This window comes from Oenanthe melanoleuca, chromosome 18, assembly GCF_029582105.1.
Source record: "Oenanthe melanoleuca isolate GR-GAL-2019-014 chromosome 18, OMel1.0, whole genome shotgun sequence".
Classification (NCBI taxonomy): Eukaryota; Metazoa; Chordata; class Aves; order Passeriformes; family Muscicapidae; genus Oenanthe; species Oenanthe melanoleuca.
Window position 1 is genome coordinate 3245432 of NC_079351.1, and position 27335 is coordinate 3272766.

Genomic DNA, 27335 nt, shown 5'->3' on the forward strand with positions numbered 1-27335 from the left:
CATTATTCTTAAGAATAAACATCCAGAATTTTGTTTAAAGAGTGTCTTGACATAACTTTACACTATTATCATTTTAAGTTACCTCTTTGTGAAACCCTAGGATTTTATTATTTACAGTATATCCTCCCAATCACAGCCTCAAAAATAGTCCTGTAATGAAATAACCACAGATGTTGAACAGATAAGGGTATACATTGAAAAAAAGAAATCACAAGACTATTATTATACAGGCAATACAGTTTTATTCTGTTCTTTCACCAATTGTAGCAAAAACATTTAACAACTGAATGAATAATCAAGGGAACTTAATTGTCAACAGGAATTTCAGAATTATGTTCTAAATTTTAGACCAGGAAGGCTTGACAGGGAGAAAACAAACCATATACACACTTGTAATAATAGTCTCTATTATGAAGATTTAATGCCTTCTTTAAAAGCACTGAGATTATTGAGGCACCTTACTGCAGGTTATGGATCATCTCTTCTTTGGCAATGAGATGTGTGGTTTTGTTAACTAGGGCCATGAGGGAGTTGAGCTTGTGAGACCAGTCATTGAGTATATTGTTTGGGTCCTTAGGCCTCTGGAAATTGATAATTCCTGCCAGCCTGTCTACTTTAGCAAAGATGGTTTTATTAACTACTAGGTTAGACAAGAACTCCTCCGATTCCTGTAAAGACAAACAGCACTAAGTCAAGAAAATTTTCATTTTTGCCTACAAAGCACCAAAATTCCTCCCAACAGCATGAAAGCACCAGGAACAAGATTTTCTTTACACACAAGTACAGCTGCAACAATATTGTGCTTTTAAAAATGCAGGATACTTTAATATTACACATGCTGGCGATGCAAGGTACTAGCACAAGCTATGAAAAAATTGTTTTTAATTGACCTATATCTGTTTCTCTTTCATGAAATTAAAGATTAATATACAACCCAAAAAGACTTTTACACTTTGGAGTACTTGGCTACACAGATACCACAGCAAGTTGTATGGCAAGCAAGGCTTGGGAAAATCCCAGTGAATTACTGACCACTGTCAAAAAAGGTTATTTCTGAGTTTGTGGGAAAAGCAGATTCCATGAGAAGGGTAACACTCAAAATACCAGGATGTGTTATTCTATTTGGAAAGCTCTTGAAAACACAAAGGGGGTGGCAGAAGACCCCTCCACCCCATGCTCCCAAAGTGCCACCACCTATGAACAGAGACATTTACAGGTGAAGGACCCTCCTTTCAGTTGGTTTTCATCACTCATTGACAAGAACTTTTTAACACTGAAACACCAGACAAGAAGCTCCAACATTTACAAAAGGCCTTGAACAGAAATGAACTTCTAAAAGCAGCTTCTGCCTTATGGGCATGTCCATCATGAAACTGAGTTTAAGGTTTAATGAACAGTTTTCTAACTCCCATAAAGGCAGAAAATTAAATCAAACAAGAACATTACTCTGCTGAATACTCACATCTCTGCCACAAACACACTCCCCTCATGAAAGAAGGATAAGCAAAGCAAGACTTACATCAACAGACAGATCCAGGAGTTGTGCCATTCTCTTCATTGTAATTCTGGTATAATATTTAGCCATTATTCTAATATTCTGGAATAAAAGTGTTCAGAGTAGAGGGTTATGTGCAAAAAATAATTGAAGCAGGCTGCAAAAATATAAAAGTCCATGTTAAAAACAGATTAGGAAATGTAGTGTTCTAATGGCAGTCCAGCATGGGGGACATGTGGGGCTGTGAATAAACAGCTCTTTTGCTGGTAGAAGGTATAAAAGTCTCTACAGGATAAATTATTATGAAAATAAATCAACCAATTAGGAATTTAATACAAAGCAAGACTTTCAGATTTATGTTTTATTGAAACATGAATGTTGAATCTGATTTGAGTGCAATATGCTCTTTCTGGTGGCAACTATGCCAAATATAAACATGAAATAAAGATATACAAGCAAATAAAATCTTGACATACAACACAACAGAAAAGACACCTTACCTACTTCTTTATTAGCTACTTTTTTGTCTTCTTTGTGATTAAAACCAGCAAGCAAAAAGCATTTTTAGCTGAGGCACTGAGTAAACAGCTACTGTTTACATTGATACTTACATGTTCCACAACTCTGTTCTTTAAATCTTTCCATCTCTTTTCACCTTCCTCTGTATAGCCAAAAACATCTGTTGCAGGACTGTCAAGGGATCCTTCTCTCAACTCCTTCCCATATTCTTCAACTAGGGCACTCCACCTCATCAGCTCCATGGTGGTAAATAGTTTTAGGAGGTCTCTAAATGGTTTAGTACAGTTGGATTACAATCCTGAATTAATAAGGCCTGGTTCATACTTTAAATAGATCAAAGGCATAATTTTAAATGCTTTATTCTTATTACCATAAATAATGGAGGCAGCTCATGTCAGACTGTTTTTCTAACAAAGATCTCTCTCTTACAAGAGACATTTATTTTCACATAGAACAACCACGGCATTTTTGCAGTATTCTTAATACAGCATTAAATTCAGAGTTGCTTACAGCAGACTCAGACTCAGCATAAAGAAATTTACTTGCACTGTTAGGGAGAGACACTTATTAATCTAAGAACTGGTTATTAGAAAGGATACTTACTTATACTTGGGGATTTCTTCTAGCTTTTTGTCACTACTAATTCTGTGCACCAAATCAGACTGTTCATTGTCATAAGGTGAAAGAATAACATAAAGAACAACGCTCTTCAGTGCCTGTTTAAGAGGAAAGAGTGTGGTTTTTCTCCTATAATTAAACAGAGGAACTGCCAAAACTGTTACAGAGCTTAGAGTTTAGAATGTAAAAGATTTAAGCTCCGTGTATTAAGAAATTAGGGTAAAATTAATGTCATCTTTCTGAAATGAACTGTGGTACTTTTAAATTGACATAGATGAACCAAAATTCTAGTATTTCAAATAAACACATGAAGAAAAAAAAAGTTTTCAAACATGAAAGACTTCTGTACTGCACACACAACAGCACCACTGAGACCACACTTGCACAGCTGTTTGTAATCTTTACACTTGTATGAAACAGTTGAGACATACTCAATTTCAAAGGTAATATAATGAAGATGTTGGTTATAAACATTCTTTTGAAATCAACTCTATCATATCTGTTTTCAACTAACCAATTTGTTAATACAGCCATTTAAATAAAAACAGACTGATGAGCTATTTCATCCACTGTACACTGATGTGGTAAGAAATGGGTATTTGCCACATGGAAATACAGACATTTTGTATGGAAAGTTTGTTTACCTGTTGCCACTTTTCACTTTCAGCCTGGATACAGGGAGTGTCATAAATGGCTCTGTAGTGCTTACAGATGGAGAGGTAGGAGCCTTCATGCTGATCCAGCTGGATCATTAAGTTGTAGTATTTCAACTTTAGTTTCTGAAACAGTATCAAAAAGTCAAATTAACACAGCTCTATGAGAGGTAAATGAAATTCAGCTGAACCCCAGAAAAGAGAAGAATTTAAATTAATACACTTGTACCTAAAGAGAGGAAAGTCAAATTAAAATTTGGATGGGGGGAGGGAGAAAAGAATGAGAAATCCTCCAATTACTTACTTCTGTGTTTTCTTCTTGAAAGAATTTTGTATTAATTTTTTTGCTGATAATTTGAGTCCGAATATAATCTTTTACAGCTAGACAGAGTCTCATCTGCTCCAAGATAAATTCTACACGTTCTTTCTTTTCCATTGAACCGTAGGTTTCCACCTGAAATGAAATTGTAACTAATGTCGTCAAAGCTGAAACAAGTGAAGGCTTAACTATGCCAGAAGAGTGGGAGGCTGTCTGGAGGGGGAACACACCACAAACAAATCAGCAGAAGAAAAGCTATTACAGAGCAAGTGAAAATGGAACAAAGGTTATTCTATTTTAATTATCACTCCCACTTACACCAAAGAATCCACCAACACTAAACTCAGTGCACTAGGTAGAGAACTGAAATCTATTTTCCAAGTGGAAAATATTCTACGTAACCCAATTATGAGATTACCAAAAGCAGTTAAAGCTGAACTGCACTTTCACCAGTAACAGTCCATCTCATTCCAGCCATTTCTGCAAACATACTTAATTCAGTTTCTAAACACTCTCAGAACAGTCAGAATTAACTGCTATTGCTGATGCAATTCTGAGTTCCAAGGCGTTACCTGCAACTCCTGCAGAATCGAGGCAGCCTCTTTCACCTCCCCGTTCTGCTCCTTTATTGTTGCAAGTGTCTTTGTCAGGCGAGCACGTTCGATTTCCACATAGATCTGAGGGCAGAAGGAAGAATTTAAACATTGGAATTTTCTAAAGAGGAGTGCAAACTCTGAGACTGCAACTCCACTGGGAAATACACTTGATGCTGTCATCAAGCGCTACAACCACTTCATTTGTTGTGTATCCATCCACAACACTGGCACTGCCCACAATATATACTGATGAAATACAATGGATAACTGACACTTTTGACCAGCCATTAATCAACAAGACTTGATTACTAATAATTCAAACTAACAGAAGTCATAACATTGACCAAATTTGCCTAACTCAGAATTCTTTCTTTTCTTAAAGCAGAAGGAATGCAATATAAGTAACTCACTCGGTATTACCTTCTGGTTATCATAACTATATGTAATACTTTGCTAAGTGCAGGAGAAATTAAATTAAACCTGCCCATTTCCCTAACAAACTCAAATACATAACATTTTAAAAAGTGAAAAGGAAATGGCATTTTAGAATTTTGAAATGTATTAATTACACAACTGTATTAGTAACACAACCAGATACCTACATCATAGGAACACAACCAATAATTCAGCATATGATTTAACTATGTAAAATATCTGCAGTCTTTTGGAAGGAAATAAACTACGAGGCTTCTCAGGGTAATTTAAAAATTGGTATTAGTCTTACTTGCATAGGATTAAAAAAAATAATGCCAAGAAACTATGCTTTTAAAGAAGGCAAACACTTTTATTCTACCTTTTAGACACTTAGTCTTAAATTAAAACCTTACTTTTCCTTCTGTGACCATACGCAACGTGTCGATTAAGCGCAGTTTGACTGGTAAGTCTGTAATTTCTTCAACGTAAGTGCAGCACTGCTGGACCATTTTAGCAACTGCCTAGTATGAAAACAGAGGGGAAAAACATACCATGGTTTTAGATTTCCATATTGAATTCAAGCTGTAACACTCAGAGGTAAGCAATAAATAATTTCACATCACATTAAAGAGACTCATTTCAGCAAAAAGCCACATCTCCTCTCTTTGATTCCTAAAGATGTGCACAATGATGCTACAGACTGGTGCTATAAGGCAAACATGATGCTGTTCCGTCATTTCTTTCATCTAAGTTTTAAAGTTGCAAATAATCCATACCATGCAGTTCTATCCTGAAAAGTAACTCCCCTTCTGCCAAATCCACAGGATTCACATGGACTGGTAGAACTTCTCTGCTTGCCCTAAGATCTGCATGGCTGAAGAGACCTGTACCCGCTCTTAACTGTGTGCACTACCCTCTCTCCTTAGAACAGCTGTAGATTCCTCAGGAAGGGAAGAGGGAGGATTTCTTCTTTCAGTAGCAAGTACAGGTATGGGAATGCGTACTTCTGGTAACAATACTGACAAAGCTGGTAAAATTATTATTAAAATACCTACTACTACAAAAAGCCCAGAAGTGAAACTTCTAGAAATTTCTTCCACAAGAAGTTCCTCAAAATTCAGCTGGAATGATCCACGCATTCATTCAGGTACAGTCTGTGCAGGTCTAAACTGTACTCCTACATTTACACACACTAGTGATGATTCTGCACTAAACAATAGGTAACCTTTTCCTTCCTAAAGCAATAATGCCATTAAAATTACCTGTTGGTCACACTGAACACACAGAGCGCAATGGACTTCGCTCTTACTTAAACACAAGTGCTTTTTGCCAAAGTATGCCAGTTTCAAAAGCAAGCATGCAAAGCACACATTTCATATAAGCACAATAAAACACAGTAACTCTGTTTAACATACATCTGAACATGAATAAGGAATATGTCTACAATATTCTTCCACACTTTTTTTGCAGAGTGCAAAGATGAACCACCATCTTTACACAGAAAGTCCCCACACATGGGGGAACCAGATACATAACAGAACTCCAAAATACAGTTTGATTTTTTGTTTCAAAGAATTAAATTCACCTGTTTTAACTGACTTCTTCTCTTTGATAGAAGAATAATATTTTCATTAAGAGCATCCCAGTCTTTAGCTTCGTAACACATTTTCACTATGGCAACCAAGATTCGGGATGTGGAGACCATGTCAGAAGCCTGCGACAAACCAAGAGCATGTCAGAGAAGGGATAAACAACCTGCAGCCTTCCAACACAAAGGGAAAAAAATCATTGTGTCTGGTCTCACTGATTTACTTTTAAAAGAAAGATGACACTCTGAGTCCCTTCACTTTAACCCAGTGGAAGAGGAGGTGTGTAGCACATCCCAGCATCACCACGCACTACTCACCGTCCGTGTTTGTTTTTCCAGGGAGAGAAGGTTTTCAATGACTTCTTGCAATCTTCCTTCCTAATAAGACAGGCAAACAATTATCTCCATGAGTTAAGAACACAATTCAGTTTAAACTGGGAGTAGCTCAAATTCCCACATAAATAAAAACACAGACCAGCCTATACACTCATTTTTAATATTTTTTTCCTTAAAAAATATATGCATAGCACTTACTTTAAATACATGGCTCTACACAGAGATAAAACTGGAGAGGTACTAGTTTCATTTACACACAACACATGCTCTAAGTAGTCTGCCTTGGAAGAGAAACCTGGCAAGTTTCAGACAGGTTCGGTGAGCTCACATTTGCTGAGCTGCATGAAGACTCATTTCTTCTCTGGCCAAAACAGAGTTTTAGTGAGATCAGATATGCAATTAAATACCTTGGCCAAAAAAATTCTTCTCCTATTACTTTCACCCATATTCATATCTTAATTACAGTGTATTATACAAAGCATTAACTACAAGCTTTACATGCTTAAGCATGGAATTATAATAGTTCTGTTTTGAGAACTATATTTGCCTTTGTTTAGAGGAGTGTAAGATACTACAATGTACTTTTAGTCCTCAGTTGCAAATCCTACCAAATATCTAGTAAAAAAAAAAAAAAGTTAATATGGGTGAGTTTGTAACAGCCCATGGCAATGGTGGGACTGCAAAATATGCTTAGAAACTAGAAATGGTTAGAAAATTAATAACAAACCGAAGAAAATTAAATTTGTTTCTAAAACATCCCAGCTGAAATATTTTAGACTACATACAATGGTTTGTCAGGGATGTGCTCTCACTGCCACAGAGTTCATATGTTTTGCAGAATGAAACACGGCCATAGTGTCCATTTCTTTGCAGAGCTGTGCTTGTGGGATAAAAATCCCTGAGCCTGCTCTTCATACAACAGTCTTAAAATAATCTAACATGCAATTTATTTATTTTAAGGCTACTGCCTTCAGAACTGTTCAACATGTGTGTCTTTCACAATGAGACGTGTGGATCAAGCAGAGCATTTGCAGCATGGAAAGAGTCAGATGCCATCCTATTGAGACAAAAAACGAACCTGTGGCTGCCCCATCCCTGGAAGTGTTCAAGACCAATCTGGACTAGTGAAAGGCGTCCCTGGCTACGGCAGGGGGTGGAATGACATGACCTTAACGCCTCTTTCAGCCCAAACCATTCTGCGAGTCTATGGTTCTGGCTTTTCTGAGATGTGAGATGCACAAGAATCTCCAGGCCACAGAAGAACTTTTTTATAAAACACCGATGCTCCAGCACTCTGACCCCATGTGGAACACATCCTGCGGTCACAGGGCGTGTGCACAGACGTTGTTTACAGAGCCAGAGGAGGCAGAGACAGCCCTAGAGCCCGTCCTGGCTCTGTCCCTCCATTCCAGATCCCTGGGGCTCGCATGGAACCGAGTTAAAGGATGCCCAGTGCTGCTTGTCCAACTCGACCTGGGACCTGTTACACCAAGGCAGCTCTGGCACACAGAGCCCCGGGATGAACAAGCAACTCCGCGTTGCAAGGCCAGCAGGAAAGCGCCATGGGCCTTGTGCTGGACTGGGGCCCACTGGTTCCCTCACCCGCGAGGCTGCGCCCCGAAACCTCGTCCCGTCTCAAAATCACAGAATAGGCTGAGCTAGACGGAACCCACAAGGACCATCGAGTCCATCTCTTGGCCTCAGTTCTGCACAGAACATCCCTAAGAATCCACGTATCTGAGAGCGTTATCCGAACACTCCACGAGCTCTGGCAGGGTTGGGGCCGTGACCACTGCTTGGAGAGCACTTTCAGTGGTCGGCCACCAACCTCCCTCCTGCCCACTCTTCCACACCAGCCCTGAAGCGGCGGAGCCGCTCAGTCCTTCCCTTCCCTAGCACGGCTCGGAGAGCCGCGGCCGGACCCCTCAACACCGCATCGTGGGGCAGGATCGCTCCGCGCCGCCTCCACGCGCGGCCTAGCGCGCCATGACTCAGCCCGTCCACCCCGCCAGGCTTCTCTCCCGCCTCACCTGCGCCAGCCGCTCGCACTCGGGCAGCCTCTGGTCCACGGTCGCGCTGTAATCCACCTCCATTTTGACGATGCGGCCATCGGCCCGCTCCGCGCCGCCCTCCGCCATGTCCGCCCGCTCCGCCGCCTCAGCGCTCACCGGAACCGGCCGGGCCCGCGCGCAGGCGCGCCGGGGGCAGCCCGGCCGAAGGGCCCCGCGCCGCAGCAAACAGGCACTGCCGACGCTACCCCCGGCCGCCTAAGGACCCACGGAGGGCGGGGCCACCTCTGAGGGGACCCGCCCCGCCCACGGCCCCTCTGAGGGGACCGGGACCGCGATCCGCCCTTCTGAGGGAGTGTGCCCCTCAGTCCTCCCCTCTGAGGAGATCTGCCCCTCTACCCGTTCCTCTGAGGGGACCCGCCCCGCCCACACCCCTTTGAGGGGATCCGCGCCACGCTCTGCCCCTCTGAATGGATCTGCCCCTCAATCCGCATCTCTGAGCCTCAGTCTGGCCGGGGGACTCCCCGGCACCCAGGAAGGGCAGCTGTGAGTTGGTGCCAGATGTGGCGGTGACATCTCCCAGTGACATCCCCCAGTGACATCTCCCGGAGTTCAGTTACGGTCCCCAGTGTGCCCCTGTTGTCACAGCCCCGGTATTGCTCGGAGCTGGGGGTGATGAGACAGGAGGATGGTGGGTTTGTGTTGTTTTCCCATTTGAGGACAGCCTGGCCGTGTGGACACGTCATGTGTTGCCACAGTGGAGCACTCTGGGTTCTGTAGCTGCTGATTTCACCTTGGTGATTTCACTGTATCTCATTCCAGCCTTGAGTCTTTAAATCGCTTAGCCTTGTTGGACAGGTGAGGGAAGGTCGGACACACCATGGTTTTTAAGAGCACGAGAATCCTGATCTAGACAGTGTTGCACCGTCAATGTGTTTGGTAAGTTGTGGATGTTGGTGCAATGCCTTGCATGCAGGTTGCCATCATCTCCCAACAAAATTTCGTACACTACAGAAGTTTCATTCACTGGAGAAATTCAGAAAAACTCCCTCGTGTGTGCAAGCAAACATCTCAAATACTCAGGGAACACCCTGAAACAGAATCACAGAATGATTTAGGTTGGAAGGGACTTTAGGATCACCTAGTTCCAACCACCTGCCATGGGAATCTTTAGATGTTATTTAGGATTTCCAGAAAGAAATTAGTATGAAATTACATTTTGTGTTACTTTCAGACCATACTGTACACAGACCAACATGTTAACGTGGCAAAGGGGTATTTGAGATAACTGGTTTAAATCTTTTATTGACAGAATTAAGACTGAGATCCTACATCTGCTGCACTGGTGTAAATTCAGAGTAATTCAACTATGTGAATTCAGAGCTCCAATACTGTATTTTGCAACTGTGTCTAAAACATGCCTTCCAATTAGCACAGCACATACCACGGACTTTGAATCACTTTCTGTTTGAACACAAACTTATTTGAAAAGTCTGCTGACAGAATGTATCCATTAATCTTAATCATTTTTACTTAATTTCAGTTGACTCAAGAACTGATAATACATGCACGTATCACACAGAGTGTATCAGATGTTCTTCCTCAAGTCTGGCCATTTACAAATTTTTACAGATCTTTTATTTTTACAATTTCATTCTTTTAGTTCATGGTAATATTAGTATGTTTTTAGAGGTGATGGATTGGGAGTTATGGCTTCCAAGGAGGTCAAAAGTCACATGCTAATCTAATTGAACATAGTCCTATACACAGTAATTTGGTTCAGACATGTGAGTGAAAGAGAAAGAGAATAAATGCCTTCTGCAACTGTTGTTTTCCTTTACCTGTATGGGTACACTGGGAAATGAGGAGACAGCTGTTGCCTCCAATATAAAATCCCTGAGTGGCTAAAAAAGAAACTAAATTCTTATTCAAAAGTCCTAAGTGAAACACCCAAAGAAATAGCTTGGCTCTTACTGTCTCTTACTCTGAAGTGACATTTTGCTGACTCAAGTCCATCTGGAGTTCATACTCAGCATAATTTAACATATGGGCTTTTTCCCCCCAGGTCAAAAATGAAAATGTCTCATTTTTACAACACAGCATGGAGAGCATGTTGCAGAGGTAAGAGTAAAAATTTCTGCCAATTCATGGAAACCAAAACCCAGAGCTGAGGCAGGCATGCTTGGCAGGCACTGCATGGCTCGTGGGAGCTGGAAGTTTTCTGTCTCAGCATGTCCCCTGGGAAGCATTTGGGGAGTGTGCTTTGGAAAGAGTCTGGGCATTGCCATTGGGGAGTTGTAAGGGATATCCTTGGGGCCACTGCTTTCCCCATTGCAATCAGACTTGAGGTTTGGGGTGACTGGAGAATGTTTTGCTGCAGGTATGGGAATTAGTCATGGTTTCCATTTTAAGCAGGTTCTGTATTTGACTTTCTGTAGATCTGCTTTGCTAATGTACACAGAGCTGTAAGGTTTGCTTTATGTTGAAACCATGTGATAGGTGACAAACTAGTTTAAATCTTTCTCCTGGTTTTATTGAAATTCAAGGCCCTATGCCAAGAAGTTCAGGTTCTTTTACAATGCATTTCAGTAGAAATCAGAGATATTGTTCCCAGTGGAAGAAACCACTTAATCACTTAAAACTGAAGGATGTTTTAGATCTGAATTTGGATTTTCTCTTATCTGTGGGTAATACCACAGAATCACAAAATCATCATGGTTGAAAACACTTTTAAGCTCATCAAGTCCAACTGTTAGTCCAGCACCACCACTATGTTCACCACTAAACCATGCCCCCAGGTGCCACAGCCAAACATTTTCTGACCATTTTTGGGGATGGTGATTCCACTACCTCCCTAGACAGGATATTCCAATGTTTCACAACCTTGTGAGGAAATTTTTTACAATATCCAATCTATACCTCCCCTGGCATTGCTTGAGGCCATTTCCTCTCATCACTTGTTCCCTGGGAGCAGATCTTGATCCCCCCTGGCTGCCCCCTCCTCTCAGGGAGTTGTGGAGAGTCAAAAGATTTCCCCTGGAGCCTCCTTTTCTCCAGGCTCCAGCTCCCTCAGCCAGCCCTGGTGCTCCAGACTTCCCCACTCCATTCCCTTCTCTGGACACGCTCCAGCATCTCAATGCCCTTCCTGCAGTGACATATCACAAGGTATTGCCTTGGTTTTGCTATTTTGCTTGGAATTCCAGGAACATGCAGTACCAACATTATGAATTACAGTCACAGTTTCCCTATTTATAAATGGCTGTGTCAGATTTGAGACAGAAGTCTCATTAAACATATTGTTCATACCTCAGTTGAAAATCCAGACTGTTAATAGAGCTCTCCGATTTTTTATTTCTTTGTGTAGGTGTTTGCTCTTCCCTGGGAAGGCAGGGATGTGAAATATTGTGCCATTATTGCAAAGGAGCTGGCAAACAGTCATTGTTGGCTCCAGGAGATGGCACTGTGTCCTCTGGGCTGAGAATTATATCCACAGCTCTGAAATGTGCATCCAGAACCAATGAAATTCTGAGGGGTTTTTGCTCTTTCTTGTTATGAAACACACATTTAATTGTAGACCTAAATTCCTGTTTAACTGTCCTAAATACGGTATGTCATTGCTTTTATTTTTTTTGCAAATAACTGGTATGTAAATGCAGATGTATATTTTACCATGATCTGTTTAGTGCCTTGTGTTTTGCTCTTACAGTGCTTCTCTGCAATCTGGTGAGTGGCTTTATAGTCACTGGGAGCACAGGAGAAGCAGCAGGATGAGCATTTTAAACATGACATGCTGAGGTTGTGTAACAGTTCAGTGTTCCCATGTAGTTTTAGAATTGGGTTCTTGTGAATTTCAAGTTGTGACTTAATGAAGAGTAAATTTCTCTGAAAAACACAACCCCCAAGCATATTAAAAAACAATTTCACTAACAAATTCCTCACTAAAGGGAGGGGGGGCAAGACCAAAAAGGGTTCTGGCTTTACAGTTCAGCTAGGAAGGAGGCAGTTTTTCACTGAACTTTCTGCGTGCCATTTGAAAGTAAAAAAAAAAAAAAAAAAACATATGAAAAAAGGGGTTTATTTGTGCTACAAAGTGTGCTGGCTGATAGCGGAGGGCTGAGAAGGGAAATGGGTGAGGCCTCCACATCCTGTGTGTGTCCGCAACGAGCGCAGGCTGTCCTTTCCTTTCCCTTTGTACCAAGGAGGCGGGTGCGAGCCCGAGGCTCGCGGGCTCGCTGCTCCTGCACCGGGTGTAAAATGCTTCGCAAGGTGCCTTGTCACACGTAGGGTAATAAACTTCCAAAACCCGAGACGTCTTCACGGCACAATTAACAGAAACCGCGAATTCTTGGGACTCAGCGCTGCCGGTGTCCCCTCGCCGGGAGGCGCGGGCGGGCGCTGCCCGGAGCCCCGCGGCCCGGCCCCGCTGAACCCGCCCGAGCGGCGGCGGCCGCTGCCCCCCCGCCGGCCCCCTCCCTCCTTCCTGCCGCCCCGCTGATGTCAGCCCAGCCCCGCCGGGGCCGCCGCCGCTGCAGCCGCTTCGCGCCCGCCCGTGAGCAGCCCCGGCCGCGGCTGCGCCGGCGAACCCGCGGCCGCCCGCCCGAGCGCCGCGCTGCCCCCCCGTACCCTCCCCCGAGCCCAGCGGGAGCCGCGGCGGCCGCAGCCGCGTTGCGGCGGGGAGGTGGGAGCCGCGTTTGGCAGCCGGGGAAGGCAACGTTATAAAAAGCCTTTGTCTTGGGAATCAGCATCGCGTCTCTCCTGCCGCCCGACGTGCTGCCGGCGGGGGCGAAAGCCACATTTTCGGCTCGTTTGTTCTTTTCGCCGCCCCAGGCATGTCTTGACACAGCCGCGAGAGAGCCCGGCGTTTCCATGCACTTCCGACGGATGTCTTCGGCTGGGGCGAGAGCGGTGGGGGTTTGAGACTTTGTAGCGTATCTCGGTGCGAGCGTCCGTGAGATTCCCATGATCGCAGTGTGAAGGAGGAAGAACTGGGAGAAAGAAGCGGTTGTGGTGATTTCTCTTCTTGCTGGGTCAGCCTTCCTGGATGGTTGCATTACTGTCTTGTGGACACATTGTCAAGCGCGCACAGAGACAGAGGCTTGGTTATTTCCCCCCTTGTTTGGTTTCCGTCGTGATCTCTGTGCAGAAATCACCACTTTTCTCCCAGTTCGCCGGTCCGCACTGAGCAGCAGGAATATGCTCATGAAGGAGTACCGGATCTGTATGCCTCTGACAGTTGAAGAGGTAAGATCCGCGCTCGTACCAGAGAGGCTGTTCCTTACCGAGTCTGTTCTCTTGCAAGGGGAATTAAGGTTATATTTGTTTTGCTGAATATTTTTTCTTCGTGTAAGGAACTTATTCGGAGATGACTGGTTAGAGAGGAATGTTTTCATTGGAAAATATAGGAATCTTGCAGGAGCGAAGGTAACTCAAGTGTATTAAAAGCATTGTATCGTCAAAATATTGTTTATAAAGATTTTCCAACCAGACTTTTCAGAGAAATTTCATGCATATTTGCAAAGAATTCTTTGTGCTGAAATTTCTACCTGATAAAGGATAGTGTCCAAAACCCAGATTCTAAACATACTTCGCCTTTGCTTAAAATACCCTCGCAGATAAACATGGCCTTAAACTCCAGCACAGGTAGGGAAGAGAGGTGAGGGTTTATTAGTAAAACTTTGTTGTCATGTAAAGAAGTAATTAAAGTCAAACAGCTCTTTGTCGGTGTTCTGAACTCTGTGTTAGAACATTATGTTTTTATTTATCTGCAAATATCCCACCTGCTCACTGTCTTAATTAAGACAGTAATACCTACACGGAGTACACGTGCTCTGGAGTTACTGGTGCTCATGAAGTGTTTGTGGGCGCAATTAGGTGCCCAAAGGCCTGATGGCTTTTGGAAAGGAGATAGTGCTGTATAGTTTAGCCTCCTGCAAATACAAAAAACCTCGGGGTTGTCTTATTTCGCCAGTTCTGCTGCCGACTGGGCATCTCGGAGGAGAGCGCATTTTGCTCCGAGGTGCGCGCAAAGTTCCGCTGGTCCCGCGGGCGGCGGCGAGGCCGCCAGGGGGCGCCCCGCTCCGGCCCCGCCACGGTCCCGCTCCGGTCATGGCGCGGCCCCTCCGCGGCCCCTCCACGACCCCACTCTGGTCGTGTCACGGTCCCTCTCCGGCTCCGCTCCGGCCCCGCTCCGGTCATGCCATGGCCCCGCCACAGCTCCGCTCCGGCTCCGCTCCGGCCCCCTCACGGCCCCGCTCCGCTCATGCCACGGCCCCGCCACGGACCCGCTCCGGTCGTGCCACGGCCCCGCCGGAGGGTCCCGGCGGAGGGTCCCGGGCGGAGCGCTCATTAATCCGCTAATTAATGTACACATTTGTTCTTTGGCTTCGTCCAGACGAGTTTGCCGCACAATTTTATTTTTTTGCAGTGTGTGCAGAAGTCCTCGCGGGTGTGTGTGACAGAGTAGTCGTCTCAATGGTCGTTTTGTCCGTATCTTCAGCCCTGGCAAATTAACAGTTCTCTGAAACTCAGAATTGGAACTGCCAAATATTTACTTCAGGCTGCTCAGGAAATTCCTTCTTCTGGGAGCGGGAGCTAAAACCACCATATACATGAAATTACATAGACATAGGTTTAATTCTAGCGTGTTTCCACCCAAGTTATATCGTGTGCTGTGATATTGGATGGCATTATTCTTTTAATACAGAATTTTCTTTGTTTATTGCATCACCCTAAAGTAGACAACATTTTATCCATGCCAGTTCCTGATGTCCTTAGACTACCACACTTAGTTAATAACAGTTCTTTACATCATCAGAAGGGAGCAGATCTAATTTATTTTGAAACATTATTGTTAAACAAGATTTCCAGATGCAGAAAAGTTTAAAAATCTTCCAAAACAGAAATGGTTGATTCATGATGAGGCAGAAGGCAAGGCTGGATGTCAATTATTCTTTAGAATGTTAACAGAATTAGTAAAGATACTCGATTTTGTCATTTCTCTTTTGTTGAATCATCCATTATTTAATCCAAGTACTGTAGCTGAGATGCCTGAATGAAGAACCTAGAACATGTCTGATGTTTAGCATCAATTCAATTATTAACTAAAAAATTAACCAGGACAAAATTTTGAAATTAACAAATATCTTATTTTTCTTACAGTATTTGCATACTAAAGAAGTTCCACACTGTATTTATCATAGTTCATCTTTGTGACATTTCTTACAGTGTTAGGAAGGTGGTGTTATCTTATTTTTACACTTACTCGCACATTAACTACCAACACAGTGATACTTTTTGCCATCTGTATAGAACAAGGTGCTTCGTTGTGCAGTCATCAGGAGAACATCATAGGGTAATGCTCACCCTTCAAAAGCCAAGAGCATTTTGGTTCAAAGAGGCCCAAATTGCCTTCTGCAGGGTGCAAAGTCACTCTGAAGTTCAGTGGGCTTTGAGGGAAAGGCATTTTCCACAGGAATTGCAATTTCCCACAGGGTTGGAATGTTTGGCTCTGGACGTGCAGTGGCACTCGGGTACCTGAACCACATGGACACCACTGCCAGTTAAGCACCCAAGAATTTTTGAGGTCCTGTCTCAACAAGCGTGGGAAAAATGCAGTTCTTTCTTATGCAACAGCATGGATTCCCTTTCCGTGCTGTTTTTCTTACGTGACCTCAATAAACTCTGTTTTTTCTGTTGTTTGGATGTTCTGCCTTTCAGCCTGTTCACTTTATACATACATCCAAAAGCAATTCCTTCAGCAGCTTTCTTTTTTTAGCATTGCCTTGCCAGTTCTTCTTGCCATAGAAGTCTCACAGCATGAATGAGAAAGAACTATGTCCTTAATTTATGGTGCTGCCACCAAGACCAGAGTGGTTTCCATATCATTCCTGTGAAAATATTCTGGCACAGGCAGGAAGATGAAGTGTTAGTTCTGTCAGCCAAGCACCTGTATCCAGTCTTCTGTAGTCAGATTTTGTGTGTAATGTGAAAAAATGTGCAGTAAAGTGTTGTGTAATGTCCAGGCAAGTAACTGGAAGTCATGACCTTGCATGTAAATACCTGTGCACGCAGCATGTAGGAGTTTGTGCTGCTCTGGCTGACTATTATGACCTAAATTTATCTCTAGAGAAGAGTGAAAAACTGATAGATGTCAGTGTAACAGCAGCACTGTCTCCAGGTTTAGAGTTTCTGGCTCTGTTGTGGATAGGAAATTCCTTCATTAGCTACTGCAGGTCCTGTTCCTGAGGCGTTTTTTCCTTGATGCCCGTATTAGATAAGATACCCAAATATTTATAGGAGGTTTGTTTATCTACCTGTCTGCTTGGAGGCCAAATGCTTTCTTGCAAAGAAAACATCTCCTAAGAAATTCTGCTTGCTACAGACTGAACTGTTGTGGTATATTTTGAGCCAGGATCCAGGAGTTGGGAATGCATATTTGTTGCTTGCTCACAAGCACCAGGAAAGATGGGTTGTTCCAAGAGTCCTTGCTGAGGTGCAGTGGCACCACACTACAGCTCTTACTCAAGGTTGAGCCTTCCTCAGTAATCTGAATTTTTGACAGCTGTTTAGGTCTGTTACGTGTGCATAGTCACAAGCTGCCTGATCAGCTTTAAAATAATTTGAGAAAGGAAACACCATGTTAACTGCTAAGCAAAATAATAACATCTGCTGTAAGATCTTTGCAAGTGAGGTCAGGATGGAACTGTTGGTAGACAAAACCAATATGATTGCCAATTCATTCTTTGCCTCATTTGTGGTAGTTTTGGCAAATTCAATCCACTAGTTAAAATTGAGACCTTATAAATTAGAAAAAGCCATTTCTTTGCATTAGTATATAAAGTGAGTAAAATCTGTTCCAGTAATTCTATAGGATATGTTACCAGTCTTCATTCCAGCTGCAATTAATAAATGAGCCTGCTGCTTGGTTATTTTCCCCTTGCATTTTCACATGTTAGTTCATTCTTACAAATAGCTTGTTACATCATATGAGAGAATATTATAATAGGCTGCATTGTGGGTTTTAAATACCATCAGTTAAAAAAACACATTCCTAAGCAAGTGAAAAGAACACCAAGCAATTGAAATGAGCAGAGATACCAAAATTCTCAGGGTTGGAGCTCATTGCAATCAGAATTCCACAATTTTTCACAGGAAGGATTACATGGGTTTGTACTTTAGAGATACCTTTATCTGAAAATGTATACCAAATGTGATAGGTTAGTGTGGTACTGAACTCTTCTGGAAGAGGCAAAGTATAGCGAAATTCTTCATTTGTGACGAAAGTGATTATTCTTTAGGGAAATAGATGGAAAGACATTTTTGCTGGATTCTGTTGCAAATTGAGTTGTTACTGCTGTAAAATGCTAAGAGTGATGTGAAGCTGGATAATGTAAATTTGAAAGCTGAACATCAAATAAACTACAGGAGTCATGGGGTTTTCTCCTTGGAAACAAGGATGACCATTAAGGTTTCTGTTAGTTTCGACTACGTGCATGGCCAGTACCTAAAGTCCTGACAGGATTTTCTTTCCTTTGTTCTTTATTTCAACCAAGATAATCTCTGCTGAGGCTAGTGGAATCACTGCCACTCTGTGTTTTAAATAAAAGCCAAGTTGGATCTGTGGGGAGACGCCTGCATGAGGTGTGGAGGATCAGCTGTATCGTCATGAATACAAACAAGCAGAGACCTGCAAAATGTCTGTAAATGCAGATCATGGTTTTTCAACAAAAAGTCCTTTCAGCATCAACAAATTCTGATTTTAGAGGTGTTATCCTTGGTGCATTATAAAAATATCCATTGTTTAGTTCTTGTTTCAAACATTATGAATTCCCCCAGTGTGGATTATTTATGTAAAATTATTTCAACAACATCTGTGTAAACAGTGTTTGTATCCTCTGAATCTCGTGTACGCTTCTTCTTTAAAAGATTTTATAGTCTCCCATTCTGTGTACAAATGGTATATGTTATAACATGTTTTATTCAGACAGATTTAAAGCTCATTGAAAGCATTTGAGAAAGGGTTGTTATGCCCTGAGAGTCAGCAGGTGTTACAATATTTGGACATAACTATATGTAAGTAGTACAGCAAAGCCTTTAGTAGGGTACAAAGTGTAAAATAATTTTTTCCTAAAGTACAGTGCTCTGCTTGCTGCAGGGCAAGCTACATCTACTCATCCTGCAATCAGATAGATTAAATAATGGTCAGCTGTGTCCATTTCCTTCATTTCCCAACTATAGCCACAGAACATATTTTCAGGAATATATAGATGTATGGAACACTTGTAAAAGCAGTATGTTGGTCTGGAACAACAGCAAGAGGGCTATAAACAGACTTAGGCTAAAGTCATCTTATCAAATTTAATTTATTTTAATTACTTTAATTTCTTGATTTTAATTATAGTTGGACTATGTCATGTCCATGACCTCTGCAGAAAACGTTTATCTGGCATTTTTGAGCTAAGGTGGTCCAGGAAAAACAAAGGTTTATTGTGCAATTTTAATTTAAGCTATCAACAGCTCTAATGCATCTCATACCAATTCCTTTACAATATACTGAATTTCTGTGAAATATAAAGGACCTTTTGCTGTAATTAATCATTCTGTCAGGAGATGCCTTCTGAGAACATCAGCAGCCTCACCTGCCTTTTGCAGTTAATACAGTAGAGGCACTGACACATTAGTCTGAGGAGGAGTGAGAGTTAATTATTGAGCTAGAAAACCACTTTACACCATTCCAGGCATCTTTTTACTCTTTAAAAGAATTTCTTGTGTATGTCTCTTGTCAGCAAAGGGGTTGGATGTGGTCTTTGGTGGGTGGGCATGTCTTCTCTCCTCAAAAGGTGTTTGCTACTACAATGTGACCTTAAATTCATCTTAAATCTTATGGCCTGGAAAGAACCATTGTAACAGATAAAACCTATGAGAGAAAGCATCAGAAGTTAACTATTAGCACCAAGGAAGAATACCTATTCAATTTTCTCTTGCTGCACGGTCTAGTTGCAAGAGGGAACAGAGGAAACTGAGAGCTGGTTTGTAGCATGAGAGAAAACAAGCACCTTGCTTTGGTTTGGCCTTCTTACATTAGTTGTGGTCAGCTGTAAAAGAGCAGCAATGCAGGCAGATGTCAAACCTTCACTGATTTCCACTGCAAATAGAAATCCAAAAACATGCAGTTTTCTCCCTTACTCCTGTTTGCACATTTCAGTATAACTCTGTGAAAGAAACAACACAATCTTTGCTCTGCAGACTTCAGTGTAAATCATTTTAAAAATCTTTCAGTGGAAAGGATTAGATGTTACCCAAGGTACACCAGACTTGGACATCCATCTCTGTTTATCTCCCTTGTCCTGTCTTCCCATCTTTCCTTGTCAACACTTGTTTTCTCCAAGGTGCACTGTACATATACATATATATATATATATCAGGTAATACAGCACATTGGATTTGAGGGCTTTGTTAGCAAAGTACAGGCCCAGTTTTGCATTTCCCACAAAAGAAAATGCAGCCTGTTGGTGGTTTAGGGCATTTTCTACCTAAAGCACTCTACAGAGCCTTGATGCTATCAAGACCTTCATGAGCTGTGTTCGGTTTTGAAGCATAATGTAGGTTTGGAAACAAAAGAACAAAAGAACAGGGAGAGAAAAACACAGAATGTCAATACTAGCTTTTAAAACTTAGTTTTCTGTTTAGGTTTTTTTTTTCAATTTTGGAGTGAACTTTGTCTTGCTGAGAACATGAAGTTCTTGTAAGAGTTGATGTTAATGTCGAATGATCAGCACTTTTGAAATTCTGACAACTTCTGCTTATGTACCTAATAATGAATGTAGGTGTCTATATTAGCATCTTGAAGTTCGATAGCTCTGATATGTCAAATACATTTTCCCATAGTCCAGTCTGATTTCTTCATTCTTCATACTTTTAAAGTTAGAAATAATATAACTATACCAATTTTAAGGTGCTTGACTGCATATGTTATAAAAAAGTTGGGCGGTTAATAGCTCTTAAAGTCTCTAAAGTCCTTTAGATTAGAGGAAAACAAAGATTTCTGTACTAACTAGGAAAGGTTACAAATTATATTTTCCTTCATGAGTATTCATTTTAGTCTGATAGGCATTTACATTGTTATAATCTGTTAGAGATCATGTTCTTGGGTACAAAAGGCTGCCTAGTCAGATAATGGAAAAGCCATAGTTTATAACAATGATTCATTCACTAAATCCTTCTGTGTGACTGTGAGCTAACAAATGTGTTCCTCAGGCTGTTCTTATAGAAGCGAGTTGGTTGTGGTTGCTAAAATCCACGCAGGCTTTCCATTTTGGCTGTCCAGCCTAACACACAAGCAACCATTATACACTCTGAGGATGGGGATGGATAACACACACATGCAAACCCTTGAATATTCTCAATCATTGTGGGTAAGGAATAACCCTTTGTATCCTTATTAATGGAAAATTACCTGGTTTGTTGGGTTTTTTTCACAGTTATACTTTCCTTATCTTTATCTTTATCTTTTTCTGTTCCTAGAGTATCTATCATGACCAGCAGTAGCTTTTGTGAGACTTTATACTAAAATAAAGCAAATAATGACATCTCATGCAAATTTGCCGTGAGAGCCATCCACTGCAGCCTGAAGAACTCTCTGTAGGAATATTGTGCACGTATTTAAGTGCAATTCCCAATGTCTGCAGGCATCTAAAAAGCAAGGAGAAAGGTGCTCCCCAGGATTATTGACTGTGTTTAAAAAGGAGTGAGGAAAAGGTAATTTAGATTTCAAGTTGGGTTAACAGATGGATTTGCAGTCTGTAGGTGGGAGAAACCAGACTTGAACTTCACCTGTATTTATACATAATGCTTTTAGTCTGGGCTCAGTCTTGTTTATCTCCTTCTAAGTTCATAATTTCTTTCCAATTTTGCTTATAAGTGATCAGCCAATTTTGAATCCTTGGATATGTATCAAAATGTTATTTTTAATTTTCTAAAGTACAATGCAGGGTGCTAAATTGTAGGAATGACATTTTAATGGTTCTTGGGGAAAAAAAATGCATCTTTCATCTTTTTCTTGTTTGTGGTTAGAAAATGCTGAAGCAATTTTGGGTTCTGTTGGTTTTGTACTTTTGCAGTTCCAAAGCTGGCTTTGCTGTGCACCCTCCAAGCTCCAGCACATCCATAACTTGCATACACACTTAATTCAAAGCACACTTAATTTAAAGGAGTCATGTGAGTCACAGGACATGAATGTTTGTAGATTTAGTAAAAGACTTGTTCATATGCTCTCCAGAAAAATCATGGTCTTTATTTAGGAGTTTTTACGTGTCTGTTCTAAGATTAGTTCTTGCCCAAGTGATTTAGGAATACTTAGGCTCTGTGGGAATTGTTTTCTGTGAACATGCTGAGAATGCCTTATTTTCCATTTCATCACACTAAATATCATCTTAGGTTTAATATGTTGACCAATTAATGACTGTGTTCAGGATTTTTTCTGTAAAAATATTATTACAATGCATGACAAAATAATTGTGTGATAATGACACTCCAGTGTGACACACATTGTTGCTCAAGTGCGTGATTAACAATCAGTCACTGATGACAAACACAACTCATTTTTAATATATTTTCAGGTTTTTGCTCTCATTTTATATAAAAGTTATAAAAATAACCTTTTGTGCTTGTGGCACCATCTTGCTTGAAAGGTTCTCAAAATAGAAAAGTCTACCATGAACCAAAAAATTGTCTTTACCAGAAAGGTAAAGATAATGATAATTCTATTGAAGTTCTGACACATGTCAAGCTTGAATCTCTCCTGGTCATACATAGACATTTTTAAATAGTCTCACTTGTTAGGTCCATTTGAACATTGGTCCCAGTATCTACAATCCTAACTTCTGAGAGATGTCCGACAAATTTATCTATCTGCTTCTCTGATTTTGTCAGGTTTTCTTTGAAAGGGCAAATTAGCTGACCTCTAAGTAATATTTTCATTTAATAAATGATTTGTACAATGACTTGCAATAAGCCAAATGAAGCACATTAAACACATACTTGATTACAGTCTTTAATAACCTACCTGCTTCTTTTATGCCATAGGCTTGATATAAAACTGATTTATATCTTTCCACTCAGTGATTTTTCCACCAATGATTGCTGTCACTGATGTCAGAGACACCAAGATTTCACCAAATATGTGTGATAAAACACAGCATATTTTTAGAACAGAAATGTTGAGAATTTAAATTCCATTTTAATTACATGGTGTAAATCTGAAGTCCATTGACTTCAGGAGATCCATTACAGATCTTTAGCAGTCTGATCAAAAGTGGACTTTAACCAATGGCTGTAAACTGAAAGAAAATGTAAATTTCTCAAGTCTGTTGTTCTGAACAAGAAAGAAACCAAGCTGATGTTTTTAAATCTTTATTATTCTTGCGTAACCTAAATAACATTATCACATGTTTAGATTAAGGCCCCAGATTTGTGTCAAACCTCTGTGATGTCTGTGAGCCTACATTAAGTGAAATTCTTGCTGTCCTCACACCACAGACTTCTCAGCTACCTCTTTGCTCTCAATGTTCAGTCCTAGTTTTATAGAGCCTTTGATTTCCTTTCCTTTCTCCCATTTTTGAGCCCTTGGTCACTCCGAAGTGAGGAAGCCTCTCCAGCCCAGCAGGCGTGTGGCCAGCTGGCAAAAAGCTGCTGCTCTTGCTTGGCCTGGGCTTTGCAGGGAATAAGGAACTGCACAGCAGACTGGAACAATGGATAATTCAGCTCCCACTTGAGTACTCGGCTCGGGTTGAATCCCTGTATTCCTGCAGTTACCATGGATCTTTCTCCCAGAATGAAGCTAAAGAGAGCATCAAGTTCCAAAATTTCTCCAATGTCTTAGAGGGTTGCTAAGTTTATTTGCATTTCTAAACTGTTTGCTACTCAGTTAAGCCCAGGTTTTTTGGTTACTTTTTTTTTTTTTTCTCTTGTTTCCTTTTTCTTTTTATCTCCTCAGGGATGATTCAGTATAAAAGCATGTTTGTCTATATTAAGGGGAGTCTGTTATACATTTGGGGTACGTTGGGATTTTTTTCCTCATTAACTTCAGTGAAACAGAATAAAGCCTAAATGGGGATTTTTTTGTTTTTATTGTTGTTAATTTGTTCTCCACTGTTCTGCTACATCTTATTTTCTCAACTATCTCTGCTTTTTTTCATGCCTTAACTTGAACTCACTTGGAGTCAAGTGATGCCGAACTTCTAAATCTGCTCTGAGGGAGTTTTAGATGAGGCAAACAGCATTTGAGTGGAAATGTTATGTCATAGTAACAAATGCCTATGGATTAGATAGTTTATTTCCAGGACCTCATGGGCTATACATTGCTATTTATAATTTAACTTTCTCAAGCAGCCACGGCTGTGTTTATGTTGCCATGGTGTTCCTTGCCATACTTGAGGGTGGATAGTAAATGCTATAATTGAAAATAGATACTCCCACTGAATTAAGGGTAACAGGTGGTTATGTTTTTATTTAATCATGCTGCAAGCATATTATAAGTTAAATGTAGATACCTCTACTCCTGCCTCTTTGCCAAGACATTTTCAGACATGCCAGTTTGTCTTCAGTGGCCAGGACTGGAGTAAACAACATGAGTGATTTGTCTTGTGACAGGCCAAGGAATGTCAGTGGCCATCAATGACCATCCTCCACTTCAGAAGCAAATGTTCTTCTGCAGGAGGGAAGGAGCTGCTCTGGTGCACGGGGACAGGTCTCTGTCTCATCCTTCCCCTGGGGACTGAACTCTGGGTAAAGCTCTGATTCCTGACCAGCATCTGAGGAGCAGCAACTGCTTTTTGCTGATGATGTCCATACATTAGCCCTTCACCTCATCTCAACTCATTTCCTTCTGTTTCCCACTGAAGTTTTTCAGATATTCCATGTGGGCAAGACCCATCCTACTATCACAACTATCCAAACATCCCCCTTTCATGACCGTAAGAATAGCTTTTGATTAAATTTTGTCAACTCCAATAGAATCAGTTAAATGGTATATCTATAATACATCATACATGAATCACATAATGTATAAATATATGTTTTCACATGTGAATACATATATCTTTTTCCATTCTTCAGAGTAAAAAGATAGAAACACACAGATACTGTCTTAAATTATTTTTAACATTTAGGTGGGGGGAAAAAAGGCGTTGTAGATTTTTCTTCCCAAAATAATCTAAGATGTGAAAATTTAATAATTCAAAATAACTCCATGCTCTCTATTTACTGCAAAAAGCCATATGCCCAGGAGTATAAAGTAACCAGGTGCAAATACTTCAGTCAGGATAGTGTTGTTATTATCAAAAGCATTTATAAAACATGTGTTAATAGAACCATACCAAGGATGCCTAATTGGTGCAGTTGTGTGAGCAATGAAGTGTAGAGTAGAGCTTGTTGCCTGAGTTCTGCACAGCACTCTCCTGTTGAGGATTTTTGTACAGTTTTTAGAAGCAGCTGTCAGACTTTGGTCTTTATTAACTTCGGCTAATTGGGTCCTCCAATTTTTCCTATAGCTATAGGATATAAAATGAATTTTCAGAAGCAGGAGATGTGTGCATACACAGAGTTTTCTCTTTAACTCAGTTCAGGGTCATTTCTTGCTTTTTAATTTTCCTTTCACATTTTACCATTTTGTAAAGCAAAGCCAAAGAAAATAGATGGTATGTTTTGTCATAGTTTGGTTTTTAAGCTGGTTTACATTGGCTGGAAACGTTCATGTTATTTAAACCAGTGTCACTTGCTTTGTACACAAGACCAAGAGTCAGAGAATGTCTTAAAGCTTTGCAAGGAGGTCCTTAAGGCCTTTTAAAAACTCCCAGCAATTGCATTCCTTTCCATGGGTTGTTATACTTAACATCTTTGTTTGCAGGCCTTTTCCACAATTTTGGAAGTTAGACTTGCAAATTAAGTGAGCTGGTTTAGGCTTATGTTATAGGTAGCACTTGATTGAGTTTATTGTTACAGAAAAGCTGAGGACATTCCCTAGGGCCACTCACAAACTTCCATGTAACAGTAAGTGTGCAGTAAAGCATTAGGCTTTGAAGTATTCATGCATATTTAATGGTAAGGGGAGAGCTCTGCATTGTAGCCAATCCAAACCTTTGCAAAGAACAGTGAATTAAGAAAAAAAATTGAGTTTGCAAGATGTTTTTGATCAAAGGAAATAAAAAAAATTGCTGAAGGTGATTAATGCAGATCAGTAGATCATGTGTTTTAAGAACAATGTCTTGGATTCACAGATCTAATGGAAATTCAGTCTCCAGCCTAGGTTTTTCTTGGCCCTTCTGCGTTTTCCCAGCTCAGCTGTCCCTTCACCTGGTTTTTTTGGAGATGTAGAACCGCTGCTTTGTTTTGGTGCTGGTGCTAAGTTTGAAAGTCACAGAGTCCTTGTGTAAAACTGTGCCTTGAAGCTGCCTAAATCTCATCTAAATAGATATTGACCTGGGAATAACCACCTCACTCTTCTAACCAGTGTTACCTGTGTGGGCACAAGAGCAAAGTCTGGGATCAAGCTGCTGCTTCAGCAAGGTCTTCATCAGCCACAAACCAGAATGCAGTCTTGAAGTTTATGAAAGCTTTGCCACTGTGCTTCACCAGGCTTCATTTTGCTGAGTTTATATCAGGTTATTCCACACTTTTCTTAAGCAGTTATCTATGAATATTCATTCTTAACAGTCACGATTCGCTGTGTGAAATTGTAGCATGAATTTTTATCTTGGTGTTGATGGGTGGTTCCTGATACTCCCCCCTCCTGCACCAAGTGTTCATTTCTCTGGTATCTTGCTTTTTAAATACAGGTTACACTGCAGTAAAAATGCTCTTGGTTTAAAACATTTTTACCCACTTTGTCAGTTAAAAGAAAAGAAGTGGAAAGGAAGAGAAAAAGGAAGAATACAGAATGCATTTTTTGGAGAAAAGAATTTAAGTAATAAGGTTTATAGCAATAGAATTCACTTGTTCCATCAGGTGACATTTAAAAGTATTTTCCATTTTTTGGAAACTGGAAATATAAGGAAACCATGTAGGAAAAGAAATAGACTTGCTGAATTAATATTTTATCATTCAATCACTGACATAAAAATAATGCTGAGGTACATTTTTCCTCTCTTATCTTGCAAACCCTTCTTTTAATTTGGACTTTTGGCACCTTCCAGTCAAGAGTTTCAAAGCAAAAGGACTTTTAGCTTTATCAACATCTCATCACCCCACTGATTTATGTGTGCAGATTGTTTGCATATATCAGATTTAAACAAAAACTGTTTTGGAGGCACACTTCACAAGTTGACATATAAAGTTCACCCCAGTAAGTCAGCCGAAAATTTGATTCCCTGTGTCCTTTCGTAGCAAATTATTGCACTGCATCTGCTTATGATATTCTAGAAAACATGGAAACAAAAATTATATCATCAGAGTCTAAAAGGTGTAGAGCCTCAGTAGACTTTTATTACTATTTCACATACCTGCATATTGATGCTAGTTTAAAACAGTTTCTTAGGTTTCAAAGATCAATTTTTCTTCATATGTTGCATTTATACTGATGGAATAAAGAGTTACTGTTTTTTTCCCTGTTAATACTTTAGCATTTTTTATAAACTCAAAAAATATGCAAACTCTTCTGTGAAAGGTTTCTTGACAGAAGGCAGTGTTTCAGTGTAGCTGTCTAATGAAGCTGCTTGGAGAATGGCTGTCATGAAAATGCAAAGACCTGTGGGTGACATAAAGCCATTCTGACATCCTGAGTATGGGATCCTTTT

At 40.8% G+C, this 27335-nt stretch overlaps 2 protein-coding genes across 3 annotated transcripts in view; one reads left to right on the forward strand and one right to left on the reverse strand.

Annotated features, from left to right (window-relative positions):
- Positions 1–219: 219 nt before the first annotated feature.
- PSMD12 (proteasome 26S subunit, non-ATPase 12) lies at positions 220–8768 on the reverse strand. The gene is made up of 11 exons (XM_056505736.1): positions 8569–8768; positions 6521–6580; positions 6200–6328; positions 5028–5135; positions 4177–4281; positions 3590–3739; positions 3277–3411; positions 2618–2730; positions 2107–2281; positions 1520–1597; positions 220–668 (listed from the first exon to the last, which is right to left on the reverse strand). Exons 1-11 carry the CDS (start codon positions 8674–8676, stop codon positions 459–461), a joined length of 1371 nt encoding a protein of 456 aa, XP_056361711.1. The 5' UTR covers positions 8677–8768; the 3' UTR covers positions 220–458.
- Positions 8769–13109: 4341 nt separating this feature from the next.
- Positions 13110–27335, forward strand: part of PITPNC1 (phosphatidylinositol transfer protein cytoplasmic 1) — a 76945-nt gene continuing 62719 nt past the window's right edge. For both annotated transcript variants that reach the window (XM_056505743.1, XM_056505742.1), the window contains exon 1: positions 13110–13788. The gene's annotated coding sequence lies outside the window, so the exon portion shown is untranslated. The remainder of the gene's footprint in view (positions 13789–27335) is intronic.